Source organism: Perca flavescens, chromosome 2 (assembly GCF_004354835.1).
Source record: "Perca flavescens isolate YP-PL-M2 chromosome 2, PFLA_1.0, whole genome shotgun sequence".
NCBI classification, from domain to species: domain Eukaryota; kingdom Metazoa; phylum Chordata; class Actinopteri; order Perciformes; family Percidae; genus Perca; species Perca flavescens.
The window spans coordinates 1326259-1343033 of NC_041332.1; the positions used below are offsets into that span (position 1 = coordinate 1326259).

The following is a 16775-nucleotide window of genomic DNA, read 5'->3' on the forward strand; positions in this document are numbered from 1 at the left end:
GAGTAGTATGTAGAGAGACAGCAGTAGAGAGTAGTATGTAGAGAGACAGCAGTAGAGAGTAGTATGTAGGGAGACAGCAGTAGAGAGTAGTATGTAGAGAGACAACAGTAGAGAGTAAAATGTAGAGAGACAACAGTAGAGAGTAGTATGTAGAGAGACAACAGTAGAGAGTAGTATGTAGAGAGACAACAGTAGAGAGTAGTATGTAGAGAGACAACAGTAGAGAGTAGTATGTAGAGAGACAACAGTAGAGAGTAGTATGTAGAGAGACAACAGTAGAGAGTAATATGTAGAGAGACAACAGTAGAGAGTAGTATGAAAGCCTGACATTTGCCGTATAGGGAGGCAGGTTGGGTAAAACAACACAGAACTTTTCACCCCAACTGTCCCGTTCTTGTCCCGTGTGTCACGAACACGTATCTTTTATAAGCCCACCCACCATCTTTTACTAAACCTAACTGCGTCAAAAGTGACGCCAATAGTCCCGACCCAGCGCGTTTAGATCTGACGCTGAAGGAGACTTTTAGCATCAACAACAATGCCAAAGACACCTGACCAGAATGTGTTGTTTCTTTCAAATTCCCATTCCTTTGTCGCTTTTTTGTGAGTTTTTTTTTTAACATCAACATATTACCACTAGTCTTACACTTAAAAAAAAAAAAAGTTATGGTCAATAAACCTCATTTATATGAAATTATACCTCAAATTTGATTTAAAAAAAAACTGAAATTATGAATTATTTTGACAACTAGTTACGGTTTAGTGGATCATCACTCAAATGATATAAAAATTTACATTAAATTAAAATGTAATAAAACACCCTACATTCTATGAAAGTAGAAGTCATTAACTTTACTCACAAAGAGCATCGTATGGAACGTAATGTATCGTATTGTATTTTTGTCTGTTTTTTTGTCCCCTTTGACAATTTTTTTGTCACTTTTTCCAATGTTTTTGTCACTTTTTCCAATGTTTTTGGTCACAGTGTTTAAAAAAAATCTAGACCTACTCGATCTGTAAACTGTAACCCTCTTGTTGTCGTCCTATTGACCGTGCAACTTTGTTTTTTTCTGGGTCAAAATTTCAACATTTTGTTGATCTTTTTCTACACTTTTCTCAACGTTTTTGTCAATTTTATTCAAATTTTGTGTCACTTTTTTCCCAATTTATTTTTCACTTTTTTGTCCTTTTTTCCGATGTTTCTTTTTATAAAATGTTGTCACTTTTTGTAACAAGTTTTTGTCACATTTGACAATGTTTTTTTTGTCACTTTTCCTAATGTTTTTGGTCTTTTTTTTTCAGTGTTTAAAAAATAAAAAACAGTTGCCATTTTTTCAACGTTCTTTTGTCATAGTTCTGATATAGAAAGTTTTTGTAAATGGGTCAAATTTGACCCAAGGACACCAGGAGAGTTAAGTCCAGTTCAGACCAAAGTCACAGTTATAAAACATGTCTGAGTGTGTTCTAGACCTACTCGATCAGTGAGCTGTTAGCTGCAGCCCTATCAGGGTTATAAAACATGTCTGAGTGTAATATCGATCTGTAATTGTTAGCTGCAGCCCTGTCACGGTTATGAAACACGTGTGTGATTAAATGCGGCAGGCAGTTTGTAACCTTGTGGTTTCTGTGGTCAGACACGAACTTCGTGCTGGGGAACGCTCAGATTGTGGACTGGCCCATCGTCTACAGCAACGACGGCTTCTGCAAGCTGTCCGGGTACCATCGAGCCGAGGTGATGCAGAAGAGCAGCACCTGCAGGTGGGCCAGTCACAAGTAGCACATCGTTGTCTAATCATTAATTTAGTTACATCATTGTCTAATCGTGACATTTAATTACATCATTGTCTAATTGTGACATTTAGTTACATCATTGTCTAATCGTGACATTTAATTACATCATTGTCTAATTGTGACATTTAGTTACATCATTGTCTAATCGTGACATTTAGTTACATCATTGTGGATTCCTTGTTTAACTGCAATGAATCGCTAACATTAGCCAAGGTCCTTACAGGTATGACTGTGGATGCTAAGTGTTGATGTTGTTTAGTTAGATGGATGGGTGGGTGGATGAATGGATGGATGGGTGGATTGATGGATAGATGAATGGATTGATGGATGGATGGATTGATGGATAGATGAATGGATTGATGGATGGATGGATGGATGGATGGATTGATGGATTGATGGATTGATGGATTGATGGATGGATTGATGGATGGATGGATGGATGGATTGATGGATAGATGAATGGATGGATGGATGGATGGATGGATGGATGGATGGATGGGTGGGTGGGTGGATGGATGGATGGATGGATGGATGGATGGATGGATGGGTGGATGGATGGATGGATGGATTGATGGATGGATGGATTGATGGATGGATGGATGGATTGATGGATGGATGGATTGATGGATGGATGGGTGGATGGGTGGATGGATGGATGGATGGATGGATTAATGGATGGATTAATGGATGGATGGAGGGATACGTGTCTCACCCCTGTGTTTTGTCCTCCAGCTTCATGTACGGAGAGCTGACGGACATGGAGACCAGGGAGAAGGTCCGGCAGACCTTTGAGGACTACGAGATGAACTCTTTTGAGATTCTCATGTACAAGAAAAACCGTGAGTACACTTCAGTTCTTTAACAGTACTGCAAATGTCACATACTTAAATTACACTAATCTGTATGTGTGTCTATATGTGTATGTGTTTGTGTCTGTGTGTGTCTGTATGTGTGTGTGTGTGTGTGCCTGTATGTGTGTGTTTGTGTGTGTGTGTCTCTGTATGTGTGTGTGTGTTTGTGTCTATATGTGTATGTGTTTGTTTCTGTGTTTGTCTGTATATGTGTTTGTGTGTGTCTGTGTGTGTGTCTGTGTGTGTGTGTGTTTGTGTGTGTCTGTGTGTGTGTGTGTGTGTGTGTGTGTGTGTGTGTGTGTGTGTGCTCTGCAGGGATGCCGGTTTGGTTTTTCGTGAAGATCGCTCCAATCAGGAACGAGCAAGACAAAGTGGTCCTGTTCCTGTGCACCTTCAGTGACATCACCGCCTTCAAGCAGCCAATTGAGGACGACTCTTCAAAAGGTGGGCGGGGCTACAAACAAGTCCTAAACACAGGTAGACCACGTCTACATGTCTGTGTTTTCATAGCAGCATTTTTAGACAAAAAAAAAGGCAATTAGTTCTAGAGGTTGCTGTGAGCAGTGTGGATGGCGCCAGTGCTAGAGAAAGGCAGACAGACTTAATTAACTCAGGCTACTCGAAAAGTCTGGTGATCAGAGAAAACACATTCAGCAGAGTCAAAAAGTCCTACAGACTAGGGCTGCATCGACAAAGACACTCAGGGCCTCGTGTATGAACGCTTTTGCGCCCACTTCAGGCGTATTTGTTTCACAACGTACTCGTAAAAGCATGGTGAGGTATGTACTAACAGGTCACACTGAGGTAAAAGCATGGTGAGGTATGTACTAACAGGTCACACTGAGGTAAAAGCATGGTGAGGTATGTACTAACAGACCACACTGAGGTAAAAGCATGGTGAGGTATGTACTAACAGACCACACTGAGGTAAAAGCATGGTGAGGTATGTACTAACAGGCCACACTGAGGTAAAAGCATGGTGAGGTATGTACTAACAGACCACACTGAGGTAAAAGCATGGTGAGGTATGTACTAACAGGCCACACTGAGGTAAAAGCATGGTGAGGTATGTACTAACAGACCACACTGAGGTAAAAGCATGGTGAGGTATGTACTAACAGACCACACTGAGGTAAAAGCATGGTGAGGTATGTACTAACAGACTACACTGAGGTAAAAGCATGGTGAGGTATGTACTAACAGGCAGCACTGAGGTAAAAGCATGGTGAGGTATGTACTAACAGGTCACACTGAGGTAAAAGCATGGTGAGGTATGTACTAACAGACCACACTGAGGTAAAAGCGCAGGCTGCCTATCGCGGGAACTGAAAATGGCAAATTGTGCTTTTCCGTGTCATGCATATATGCATAATATATATGCATATGCATTCACGGGAGGTGTGAAGGGGACAGTGGGAGTTTCCCATAAAGAGATGGGAGGGGAAGTGTAAAGTGTGCCTAATTATGTATTCCGCGGTATGTACAAAACACCGCCCTTGAAAAGCGCGCCTCTATTTTGCAGTGACATTAATTTTGTGTTAGTTGGAAAAAAATATCAGCAGAATTCTTCAATAGTCATTCTTTCAGTAGAGCTGCCTTTCATATTCAACTCAATGTTCAATTTGTTCAATAAAAGAACGTTGGAAATGATTTCCTTTCATTTGTTGTAAATTCAACAATCAGTTTGTTGTATTTTAGCAGAATACAGAAAGCAGCAGAACTGAGAACACTTTAGTATCTGGTTATGCTTATCGCGCAGCCCTGATACAGAACAGCAGAAAGAGTAGGATATGATGAGACTTCAACTGTTAGGTCTTTCATTTCCATCTACCAATGACAACATGTTTATATCTGACGATTGATGAAGGCTTTTAGCCCTCCTGTCGTCCTCGGGGTCAAATTGGACCCATTACCAAAATGTCTATATTTACTTTCCAACCAAAATTACCGAGAAAATAAGACGGATGGTTCCATGTTCGCAAGGACAGTTAATAATGGCTATGCTTTCATTGAATTTTTGAAGCATTTGAAAAACAATGTAGACAGTTTTCTGAACAGTATTCTGACTCAACTCTGACATACACCAGTCTGTGATTATCCATCATCATCATCCAATCAATATTAGTCTAAATAATTCATCATTTCAGCTTTTTTGACTCATAAATTAGGTATAATTTAAACAAAAAAAAAAAAAAACAGACAAAAACATTGAAAAATGTGTCAAAAAAAAAGGGGGCAAAAACGTCAGAAAAAGTGTCAAAATCACCGAAAAAATAAGTTTTTTTTGTGTGTAATGTCTGTTCACTCTGACTTCTGCACATGTTGAGTTGTGTGTTTCTCCATGTGTGTGTGTGTGTGTCGTGTGTGTGTGTCCCGTGTGTTGTCAGCAGGTTGGGGTAAATTTGCCCGTCTGACCCGAGCGCTGACCAGCAGCCGAGGAGTTCTCCAGCAGCTCGCTCCTGCCGTCCAGAAAGGAGAGAATGTCCACAAACACTCTCGGCTGGCAGAGGTGAGATCCCACTAAAGGCTGTTCATACACGCTGCCAGGCTGCTCCCCTTAATAAGACATGGCTCCCCTGAAAACATGATTTGTGAAATTTTGGGGGGTCTCTAAAAATATTGACGATGTGTCATTTTGACGTGCAGTTTCAATTTTGTGTAATGTGATCATCGTGGATTGTTATGTGTAAAACTGCAAAAATATCATTCATTCATGCATGACGGTGATTTAAACTTAATTCACTTCAATAAAAATAACTATACGTGCTATTCGTGTCATGAGCATCAAGGCGTGGCGGTGCTGCGGTGCAAATTCAACTCATGTTTAGTACATGTTAGCTCATGTTTAGTACATGTTAACTCATGTTTAGTACATGTTAACTCATGTTTAGTACATGTTAACTCATGTTTAGTACATGTTAGCTCATGTTTAGTACATGTTAACTCATGTTTAGTACATGTTAACTCATGTTTAGTACATGTTAGCTCATGTTTAGTACATGTTAACTCATGTTTAGTACATGTTAGCTCATGTTTAGTACATGTTAGCTCATGTTTAGTACATGTTAACTCATGTTTAGTACATGTTAGCTCATGTTTAGTACATGTTAACTCATGTTTAGTACATGTTAACTCATGTTTAGTACATGTTAACTCGGCGCGCAAAGTCCTTGAAATCCATTCTGCAGTCAGCATCATATAGTCATGGCAAAAAGAAAACAAGGCAGTTTAATTAGTTTTGGTTTTACTAAGAAATTGTGTAGCCATGACATTAATTGCACGACTAATTCACCTGCTGCGAGCCCTGTTAGCACACCTCCCACCGGGGGGCAACGCAAGAAGAAGCTGAAGAAACAATGTCCTCTCTGGCTGAAGATGTCTTTGTGTGTTTTCATGTTTTTCGTGTTTCCGTGTTTCCGTGCTCTCTCCAGGTTCTCCAGCTGGGCTCAGACATCCTGCCGCAGTACAAACAGGAAACCCCGAAGACGCCGCCGCACATAATCCTGCACTACTGCCTGTTCAAGACCACGTGGGACTGGGTGATCCTGATCCTGACCTTCTACACGGCCATCATGGTGCCCTACAACGTGTCCTTCAAGACCAAGCAGAACAACGTGGCCTGGCTGGTGGTGGACAGCATCGTGGACGTCATCTTCCTCGTGGACATCGTGCTCAACTTCCACACCACCTTCGTGGGGCCGGGCGGCGAGGTCATCTCCGACCCCAAGCTCATCCGCATGAACTACGTCAAGACGTGGTTCGTCATCGACCTGCTGTCCTGCCTGCCCTACGACGTCATCAACGCCTTCGAGAACGTCGACGAGGTACGGCCGGGCGCCCTTACTCCTCACTTACATAAAACAGGGCTTCCTGAAACTAGTCCCACTTCTCCTCCTCTCCTCCTCCTCCCTTCTCCCCCTCTCCCCTCCTCTCCTCGCTTACATAACACATGCTTCCTGAAACTAGTCCCACCACTTCACCTGCTTCTTACACAGTCACGGCAGAGATTCTACTCTCCTCTCCTCCTCTCCTCTCCTTCTCCTCTCCTCCTCCTCTCCTACTTCCTCTCCTTCTCTCCTCGTCCTCTCCTCCTCCTCTCCTCTTATTCTCCTCCTCCTCCTCCTCCTCCTCTCCTCTCCTTCTCTCCTCCTCCTCTCCTACTTCCTCTCCTCCTCCTCCTCCTCTCCTACTTCCTCTCCTTCTCTCCTCGTCCTCTCCTCCTCCTCTCCTCCTCCTCTCCTCCTCCTCTCCTCCTCTCCTTTTCTCCTCCTCTCCTCCTTCTTTTTTCCGCAAGAATGCAATTTCATTTCGCAGTCTCTCATCAACACCTTTGAGAACGTCTACCGTGGAGTTTCAGATATGAAATGGCAGCTTCTTTAAAGCATCACATGTTAGTAAACACACGAAACCCGTTGATCCAGATTATAGATCTCTGAACGGAGAAACATGAACAAGTCGGCAGCTTTCGGCCGAGCCTGTCAGAGCGTCCCGGACCGGTGGACCGGCTGCTTGTCGGCTGAAGGTCAACGATAAATAAATCAAATCTAAAACAGCGTTCCTGGCTTCACCCTGCGTGTAACAACATATTACATCTCTTGCATGTTTAATATTAAAACTGTCTGTATAATGGAGAACACGCAGCAGTGGCTCCGTCTCTGCAGTAGTCTAACTGAAACGCTATTAAAGTCAACAGCTTCCCGCTGATGAAGTACCAGCGATGGGGATCATTAAAGCGACCAGCGGTGCTGAGGCGGAGGCAGCGTGACAGCAGGCGTCCAATCAGGGCGAGGGAGCGGCCTGGTTACACTCCTCGGCGTGTAATCACCTCCTGTAGGTGCAGAGAGAAAGGTCGGGTGACCGAGCAGCGGCGCCGAACTGCTGACGGCTGCAGAATGAAAACGCATTTCATCTTCCCCACGTGGCGGGAGACGAGCTGAGCCGGCACAATCTGGTGAAAGATGGCCTCTCTCTGACTCCAGAAGAAGTCACCATCAACATAAAACAGCGTTGGAGTTAAACACTGGCTTTCCTTTCCGGGGGGGAGAGAGACCCATTTTCCGGTATGCGCCGGTACTAAAACATGTCACATGCATAATAATAAATAATACAAGTGTGCAGCAGCACGGTCAATGTCAGAGATAGTCTATAACAGGGGGGTCAAACTCAGTTTCCCAGAGGGCCACACTGGAAAATGAGAATCCCATCAAAGGGCCAGATGTAGAGTTTTTTGACATGCTTTTATGTAAGGGAAAAAGTCAAATATTTTGACTGTATTCTTGCAATTCTCATATATACTGTAATCTTCTCACTTATATTTTGGGCCTCATAAAGCCCCTAAAAAAGTTTGGCAAAAAAAAAGTTCCTCAGCCAGCGACAAATACGTTGGAAAAAAGCGCCAAAACAGTTGGAAAAAGGCCGAAAGACAACGACAAATTGTCTGAAAAAGTGCCACAAACATCGTTAAAAGTGCCAAAAACATCGTAAAAAGCGCCAAAAACTTCCGAAAAAGTGGCAAAACATTGAGTAAAGCGTCAAAATCTTTAAAACAAAGTGCCTAAAGCATTGCTCCTCAGATCTCTGCAGGGTAAATCCAGACAGCTAGCTAGACTATCTGTCCAATCGGAGTTTTCTGTTCCACGACTAAAACTACTTTTGAACGTACACATGTTCCACTGAAACCAGTTCCTTCCTGAGACTATTTAGCAGAGGCACCGTGGCTCCGTCCGGAGCTTAGCCCCGCCCACAACAATTGTGATTGGTTTAAAGAAATGCCAATCAACCAGAGCATGTTTTCCTCCCATTCAGGAATGCTTTGTGGACAAGACCTTCGCACACACACACACACACACACACACACACACACACACACACACACATACACATACACACACATACACACACACACACACACACACACAAGCACACACACACTTTGTCTCACACACACCACCAGAGCAGGGGGAATGAGAGGTGTAAACGTAGCAGAAGATATCCCTTTCTAACCCTAACGTCTAGCGGTGTAAATGTAGCCTTAGTGACCGTGGGGAAGGCTGCTGCTGGAGGAGCAGTGCATTGTGGGTGTTTTTCTCCAGCGTGGAAGCGGTGTTGCTGATGAGAGGCGGCAGCGCCGGACGAGTCAAACATGACAGGAAGTGGCTCTGCAGGCGGCCCAGCAGCTGCACCTTTCATACATGTGTGTGTATGTGTGTGTGTGTGTATATGTGTGTCTGTGTGTGTGTGTGTGTGTGTGTGTGTGTGTGTGTGGATGTGCATCTTTCATACATGTTTCATTTGTTTCATATGTTTCATACATCTTTTAAATCGTTTCATACAGACTTTAAAAGCACTGATGGAGAGTGGAGGAGGATGGAAGGAAGGAAGGAAAGAAGACAGAAGAAAGGACATATGTGGGGAAGGAGGAAGGGAAGAAAGGAAGGAAGGATGAAAGAAAGGATATATGTGGGGAAGGAGGAAGGGAAGAAATGGAAGAAGGAAGGGTGAAAGAAAGGACATATGTGGGGAAGGAGGAAGGGAATAAAGGAAGGAAGGATGAAAGAAAGGATATATGTGGGGAAGGAGGAAGGGAATAAAGGAAGGAAGGATGTAAGAAAGGATATATGTGGGGAAGGAGGAAGGGAATAAAGGAAGGAAGGATGTAAGAAAGGATATATGTGGGGAAGGAGGAAGGGAAGAAAGGAAAGGAGACACACAGGTCTGAATTCCACACACATGCTGAGTACCTGTACATGCACTAATGGAGAGATGTCAGAGTGGGGGGAAGCTGCTTAGGGAAAGGTTGGAGCAGTTGGGGGGTTCGGTGCTTTGGTGCCTTGCTCAAGAGCACCTTGGCAGTGCCCAGGAGGTGACCTGGCACCTCTCCAGCTACCAGTCCACCTCCATACTTTGGTCCGTATGGGGAATTGAACCAGCAACCCTCTGATCTCAACCCAACTCCCTACTGACTGTGTGTGTGTGTGTGTGTGTGTATGTGTGTGTGTGTGCGTGTAGGCGGCCCAGCTACTTTAATGTCTAAACTTTAAAGTAATGAATGTGTTTCTATGGGGACTTGAACCAGCGACCATCCGGTTCCTAGTGAGACCCTGTCCCTGTGTCTGTGTGTGTGTCTGTGTATATGTGTGTGTGTGTGTGTGTGTGCAGGCAGCCCAGCTACTTTAATGTCTAAACTTTAAACTAATGAATGTGTCTCTAAGGGGACTTGAACCAGCGACCCTCTGGTTCCCAGCATTACCCTGTCCCTGTTACATCACATCACATTACATTACATCACATCACATCACATCACATCACATTACATTACATTACATTACATTACATTACATTACATCACATCACATCACATTACATTACATTACATTACATTACATTACATTACATTACAACACATCACATCACATCACATTACATTACATTACATTTGGGCTTTTATCCAAAGCGACTTACAATTAAATGCTTTCAACTGTGAAGATTCAGACTCCAAACAACAAGTTGTAAGTGCAAGTACATTAGCTTTAAATAAGCTAAGCTACTGAGAGACATATGAAAGTACATTAGCTTTAAATAAGCTAAGCTACTGAGAGACATATGAAAGTACATTAGCTTTAAATAAGCTAAGCTACTGAGAGACATATGAAAGTACATTAGCTTTAAATAAGCTAAGCTACTGAGAGACATATGAAAGTACATTAGCTTTAAATAAGCTAAGCTACTGAGAGACATATGAAAATAGATTTTGTGTGTGTCCTGTCCCGTGCAGGGCATCAGCAGCCTGTTCAGCTCTCTCAAAGTGGTGCGTCTGCTGCGTCTGGGCCGCGTGGCGAGGAAGCTGGACCACTACATCGAGTACGGCGCGGCCGTGCTGCTGCTGCTGGTGTGCGTGTTCGGGCTGGCGGCCCACTGGCTGGCCTGCATCTGGTTCAGCATCGGCGACTACGAGGTGATGGACGAGGACGGGGGCGCCGTGCGGATGGACAGCTGGCTGTTCCTGCTGGGCGAGACCGTGGGCACGCCCTACCGCTTCAACGCCACGGGCTCGGGCCGCTGGGAGGGCGGGCCCAGCAAGGACTCAGTCTACATCACGGCGCTGTACTTCACCATGACCAGCCTCACCAGCATCGGCTTCGGCAACATCGCGCCCAACACGGACGGGGAGAAGATGTTCGCCGTGGCCATGATGATGATCGGATGTGAGTCCTTCGTCCTTTCTTAAACTCCACTCCTGGTTAGGGACTAGGGTTGGGTAGCGTTTTTTTTTTTTCTGATACCGGTGCTAAAACGGTACTTTTAAAACAGTGCTTGTGCCTGAACCGATACATTAAAAGATTTTTTTTTAAATAAATACAGTACAGGCCAAAAGTTTGGACACATCTTCTCATTCAATGTGTTTCCTTTTTATTTTCATGACTATTTACATTGTAGATTCTCACTGAAGGCATCAAAACTATGAATGAACAAATATGGAATTATGTACTTAACAAAAAAGTGTGAAATAACTGAAAACATGTCTTATATTTTAGATTCTTCAAAGTAGCCACCCTTTGCTTTTTTTGATAACTCTGCAAACCCTTGGTGTTCTCTCAATGAGCTTCATGAGGTAGTCACCTGAAATGGTTTTACCTTCACAGGTGTGCCTTGTCAGGGTTAATTAGTGGAATTATTTCCTTATTAATAAAAAAAAAAGCAAAGGGTGGCTACTTTGAAGAATCTAAAATATAAGACATGTTTTCAGTTATTTCACACTTTTTTGTTAAGTACATAATTCCATATGTGTTCATTCATAGTTTTGATGCCTTCAGTGAGAATCTACAATGTAAATAGTCATGAAAATAAAAAGGAAACGCATTGAATGAGAAGGTGTGTCCAAACTTTTGGCCTGTACTGTATATAATTAAATAAGAAAAAAGGAGCACAAAACGACAGTCGGCTACCAGTTTCAAGTGAACGCACCGTCTGTGTTGTTTTTACGACAGCTGCAGACTGCTTAACGTGCCGCTGTTAGAATCCTCTCCAGTGAAACTCAGTCACACTTTACACCGTTTAGCTGTCAGCATTTTAACCGTGTTTACTCCAGCTGTTAGCTAACGCTAGGCTAACGTTAGCTGCTGTCGAGTCTAGTGTTAACTAGCGTGATCTACTTAATATTTCACTAGTTTGACTTCAGACATAACTAGTTGATCTGTACTCATGCTGAACTACCATACAATAAGACTTTGTTGTACTTTACCAGTACAGCAGTAAATGTAGGCCTGCTTGTTTGACGTGGCACCCTGATAGTCAAACTAACAGACAGGCAGACAGGCAGACAGGCAGACAGACAGACAGACAGACAGACAGACAGACAGACAGGCACACAGCTGTCCTCAGAGGTAGCAGTTGTTTCCTCAGCAGTGTGATGAAGGCTGACATGCCGGGCTCTGCCACGGTGGAGCTCCTCTCTGAAATATTAACGCTCCTGTCACATATCAGCCGGACTCCCGTCTTCTTCTGAGCCTGCAGCCCTGCACTCTAATGTCACACACTACACACACACACACACACACACACACACACACACACACACACACACACAGTGTCATACACACAGTGTCACACAATAGAGACACAGCGCATTGCCTCCTACTCTGGGGGGAGGGGAGGCCGCATCTCTCCAGTGACTTGTGTTGCGTACTACCAACAGGGTAAAGAACCCAAAACTTGAGTTTTTAGAAAAATAAAAACCCAAAAACAGAGCTTTTATGAAGAGAGAAGTGGAAACAGCAGAGAGAACGGAGAGAGACACTAAACTAACGTTATGTCTGACGTTAACGTTTGTGTTACCAAGTCAACCATCCAAATGTTAGTTTTGGGGTAACGTGATGACTGAATGAAAAGCTAACACATGATGTCACGTGACCTCTAGAAGTCAGCAGATGGACAGTGGCCTCCGTTAGAGGGTGGAGATGTAGAAGGTCAAACAACCAGCCTGCTGAAGGTGAATTACATCCAGACTAACAGACAGCGGACGTGTGTGTGTGTGTGTGTGTGTGTGTGTGTGTGTGTGTGTGTGTGTGTGTGTGTGTGTGTGTGTGTGTGTGTCCGACAGCAGCTTCCAGTGACAGAGACAAATGATCAACATTAAAGCTCTTCATCATTCGGCAGAGTGAGGAAAAGCTTTTACTGCAGGGGCTTCTGGGAAATCTCCACAGACTGTCGGCCTGCTTTATAGAGCCTGCATATATATACTGTATATATGTATATGCACTCAGACACCAAGGCATGATGGGAATGATAGTCCAGGTTGAAAAAAAGGTCTAGCAAAATGATGACTATTTTAGAAATGTCTGTCTGTCTGTCTGTCTGTCTGTCTGTCTGTCTGTCTGTCTGTCTGTCTGTCTCTAACAGACTCAAAAACTGTTTCTTTCCCTGGGCCATCAGGTCCCTGAATTCACAAAGTGGCCCTCATTTATCAACCTAACGTAGAAACCAGCGCAGATATGAGCGCAGAAATCATCTTACGACAGGCTTCACATGTGATTTATGAAACGTTCGTATCGCACCAATCCGAGCGTAAGAATAGTTGTACGTTGATAAATGCGGCGGCTGGAAACGATCGTAATTTAAATATCACGCCCCAATATATTCTGGGTTTTGAGGCCTCGCCCCTACAGTTCACGACATGGCGAGACGTAATCCGGCTGAGAAGCGGAACTTTTCAGAGGTGGAGATTGAAACCCTGATATCTCTGGTTCATTTGCACTAACGTGTGTACTTTTTGGCAGCCTGAAAACTGGTATTAAAGGCTGTAGAAAGAATGCGGGATGGAAAGAGATCACTGATGAGGTCAACAGTGTTGCCGTAGTAAATCGGACTCCAGCTGAAGTTTAGCCTATTTAATTTATACATCCTTGACACATTTTCTATAGTCCTAATAGTAATATACAGGCTTCTATTGCAATCTCTTAGGCCTACATGGTGTACCTATATTTAAATAAACACACGGTAGCGGAGTTTATGCAGTGTTACTTTACTCGTGTTTTTTTTCATGAGTCGGAACGAGGCAACAGCTGAGGGAGAGCGCGTGTCCTCCGCCCCCGTGCTGGACCCTGTCTCCTGACAGCAGAGGGGCTGGGAAAACGAGCCGAAATAACTCGGTCAATGGCAGAAATAAATTGTTCACGACATAGAAATGAAAACCTGAATAATAAATAAAAATGTTGTGCATCGTCATGTTTCCTGTATTGAGTATCATTGCCAAACATAACTCTATAGGCTACATTTTAAAAGCGAGGAATAATAATATCCTGTCTCCTTCAGTTGGGGTTGTTCTGGACTCTGCTCTCTGGGCATTGGCTCATCTGGCTCCATCGCTACATTTATGGCACCCAGTTTCCCTGCGAGATGTTGTGCAGAACCCCCCAGGCTAAAACAGTGTTGCAGACTTTTTCTGCCGTGTATAGGGTCCCCCCACTGATGCGAGCCATCGGCCCTTAAACAATCCGATGGAGCGCTCCACCGTGGTGCCACGGTGTGCGTACGTGTGCATTATTGTACCGGCGCATAGAGGTCTTCTAAAAGAGCCAGATCTGCCATTACTGATACGTGATCAGCTGATGACTTCTCCTTCTCCTGTTAAACTGATTATATGCTGCACTGCAAGGCCACGCTGACGCAGAAACTTGCGTACACGAGTTCAGACCAGACGGGAGATTTGATCGCAGCCTACGCTCACGTCCAAATTGATAAATGCCGAGCTTTGTGTAGGAATCTATCTCTCTATCTATCTCTCTATCTATCTGTCTATCTGTCTGTCTATCTCTCTATCTCTCTATCTGTCTGTCTATCTCTCTATCTGTCTGTCTATCTCTCTATCTCTCTATCTATCTATCTCTCTATCTATCTAGTGTGCATGCATGCGTTTGTGTGTGTGCATGCATGTGTGTGTGTGTGTGTGCGCGTGCATTTGTGCGTAAGTGCGTGTGCATGAGTGTGTGTGTCTGTGTGAGTGTGTCTGTGTGTGTGTGTGTATGTGTGTGTGCATATGAGTGTGTGTGTATATGTGTGTGTGTGTGTGTGTGTGTGTGTGTGTGTGTGTGTGTGTGTGTGTGTGAACCTCCTGTCCTGGCTCTGGTTCTGGACCTGTTCTTGCTGCTTCAGCTCGGCGCCACCGCTGAGTTCAACCTCCACAGTCAGCACAGGTGTCAAACTGGAGGCCCGCGGGCCAAACCCGGCCCCTCGGAGACTTTGATCCGGCCCGAGTATCAGTCCAGGTTTACATTAGACTTTGCCCCTGAAGCTACTGCCACCTTAGAATGACGCTGCAGCCGATGCTAACGTTACAGAACCTACAGGAAATGAGCCAGATGAGGCCGATGCTGTACGCGGTAATGTTGCAACAACCCTATGGGGTTGTCTCTCTGGGACGGGAGAGTATGAAGCTAGAAGGGAAAAATGACAGCGTTGGCCTTCGTCAGCCTTTGTTTTGGCTGAATTGGCGTCTCCCTCTCGCTGCCCCCCCCCACCCCCTCTGCAGGGCTGAACAGTTAGCCCCAAGCTAGCTTACCAGCCAACCGGTCGGCCTCTACATTGGTAAAAAACATCTTCATGTTTCATTCACACGCTCTTGTGTCTTGTCACATCGTAGGAAAAGCACATTGCTAATGTGTGACAACTTGGGTCGGCTAATGTTCTGTAACCAGTGTATGATGAAGGCATGTTTGTTGGGGGGGGGAATTAGTCAAGTCAAGTGGGTTTTATTGTCATTTCAACCATATACACTGCATATAGAGAGACCATGGATCAAGTGGTGTTACACGCTGAGCACGCTGTTACATTTAAAATGTATAAAAGCGACATTTGAGACAGGTTACATTTTAGACTATACATGAAGTGTGATTACTACTTAAAGTGGAGCATTTAAGACAGACAAGGGACAGGACAGACAACAGAAGACAGGCCACAAGTAGACTTGTAACAGAGCACTGATTGTTACGAGTTAGGTTCACCGTGAGGTGGAGGTAGAAAATCTAGATTTAGCAGCAGAGGAAACAACAACAGATGGCCACCTCCCGGTACCGCTGGGAGGGAAGCAGAGTAGGCTCCGTTTGGACGCATTTGGACCTTGGAGCATTGCTGTTATGATGGAGGATTTACACCCTAATATTATTATTTGTAATCATCTGCATGTGTGTGTGCTGTTGTGCGTCCCTGTGTGTGTAACAAGCATAGTGTGTGTCCCTGTGTGTGTAACAAGCATAGTGTGTGTCCCTGTGTGTGTAACAAGCATAGTGTGTGTCCCTGTGTGTGTAACAAGCATAGTGTGTGTGCGCTGTGCACGAGCCTAGGAGCATTTCACTAATGCTCTGTTAAAATAACAATGAAATGCTGCGTTATTGACTTTAGACCAGGTTTCTGTTGGTCAATGGTGCGATCCCTTCCCGCTGCCTGAACACACCTCCCTGTAAGACCAGCACCCCCATGGGCCACAGATGGGGGCAGGTGCATTTGCTATTTAAACGACACAGGCGCTGGACGGGAAACTGACAACTGGGTCGGTCTTAAACTAGCAGAGACACTTGGGTCGGGGTTTGTGATAGGGTGCGAGATAGGAGCCTACATGTCTGGCTCTTGATGTGAGTCTCATTTTCCAGTGTGGCCCTTAGTGAAGTGGCATTTGCCCCCCCATTGCTCTCCTCTATGAAGGTTACAGCGTGACACTTCCTGTCTGAGCTGCTGTCAGCGGCTTCAGGGTGGACGGCTGCTGCTGGTAGTGCTGCACGGGGGGCAGTATTGATCCGGTGACCCCCCCACCACCCCCTGGGGTCCATACCGCTGACAGGCTGTGACGGAGCGCAGCTGACTCAGGGATGGACTGCAGCAGTTTGTATCGATGTCAGAGTCATGAACCTTTAATCTGAGACACATCCGACCAATCAGACCCAGACTCCGGGAATGAAGAAGGACTTTTTAGGGCTGAAGACGTTCTAATGTTTAGGTGCAGCACCGTAACCTGACTCCACCAGATGGATCGCTTCGCATTCGCTCGGTATATCCATCTGGGAACTTACCGTTGGAGAACTTTTGGGAAGGCGCGAAAATCCTGGTTATCTGATTGGATAAACCATCTGTCTATCACCACCT

At 44.6% G+C, this 16775-nt stretch overlaps 1 protein-coding gene across 1 annotated transcript in view; it reads left to right on the forward strand.

The window, feature by feature from the left end:
* kcnh1b (potassium voltage-gated channel, subfamily H (eag-related), member 1b) overlaps nt 1-16775 on the forward strand; it is a 36864-nt gene that overhangs the window by 4565 nt on the left and 15524 nt on the right. The window contains exons 2-7 of the mRNA XM_028565058.1: nt 1635-1758; nt 2524-2630; nt 2958-3086; nt 5033-5151; nt 6074-6466; nt 10417-10846. Of these exons, the coding sequence (XP_028420859.1) occupies nt 1635-1758; nt 2524-2630; nt 2958-3086; nt 5033-5151; nt 6074-6466; nt 10417-10846 (1302 nt within the window). The remainder of the gene's footprint in view (nt 1-1634; nt 1759-2523; nt 2631-2957; nt 3087-5032; nt 5152-6073; nt 6467-10416; nt 10847-16775) is intronic.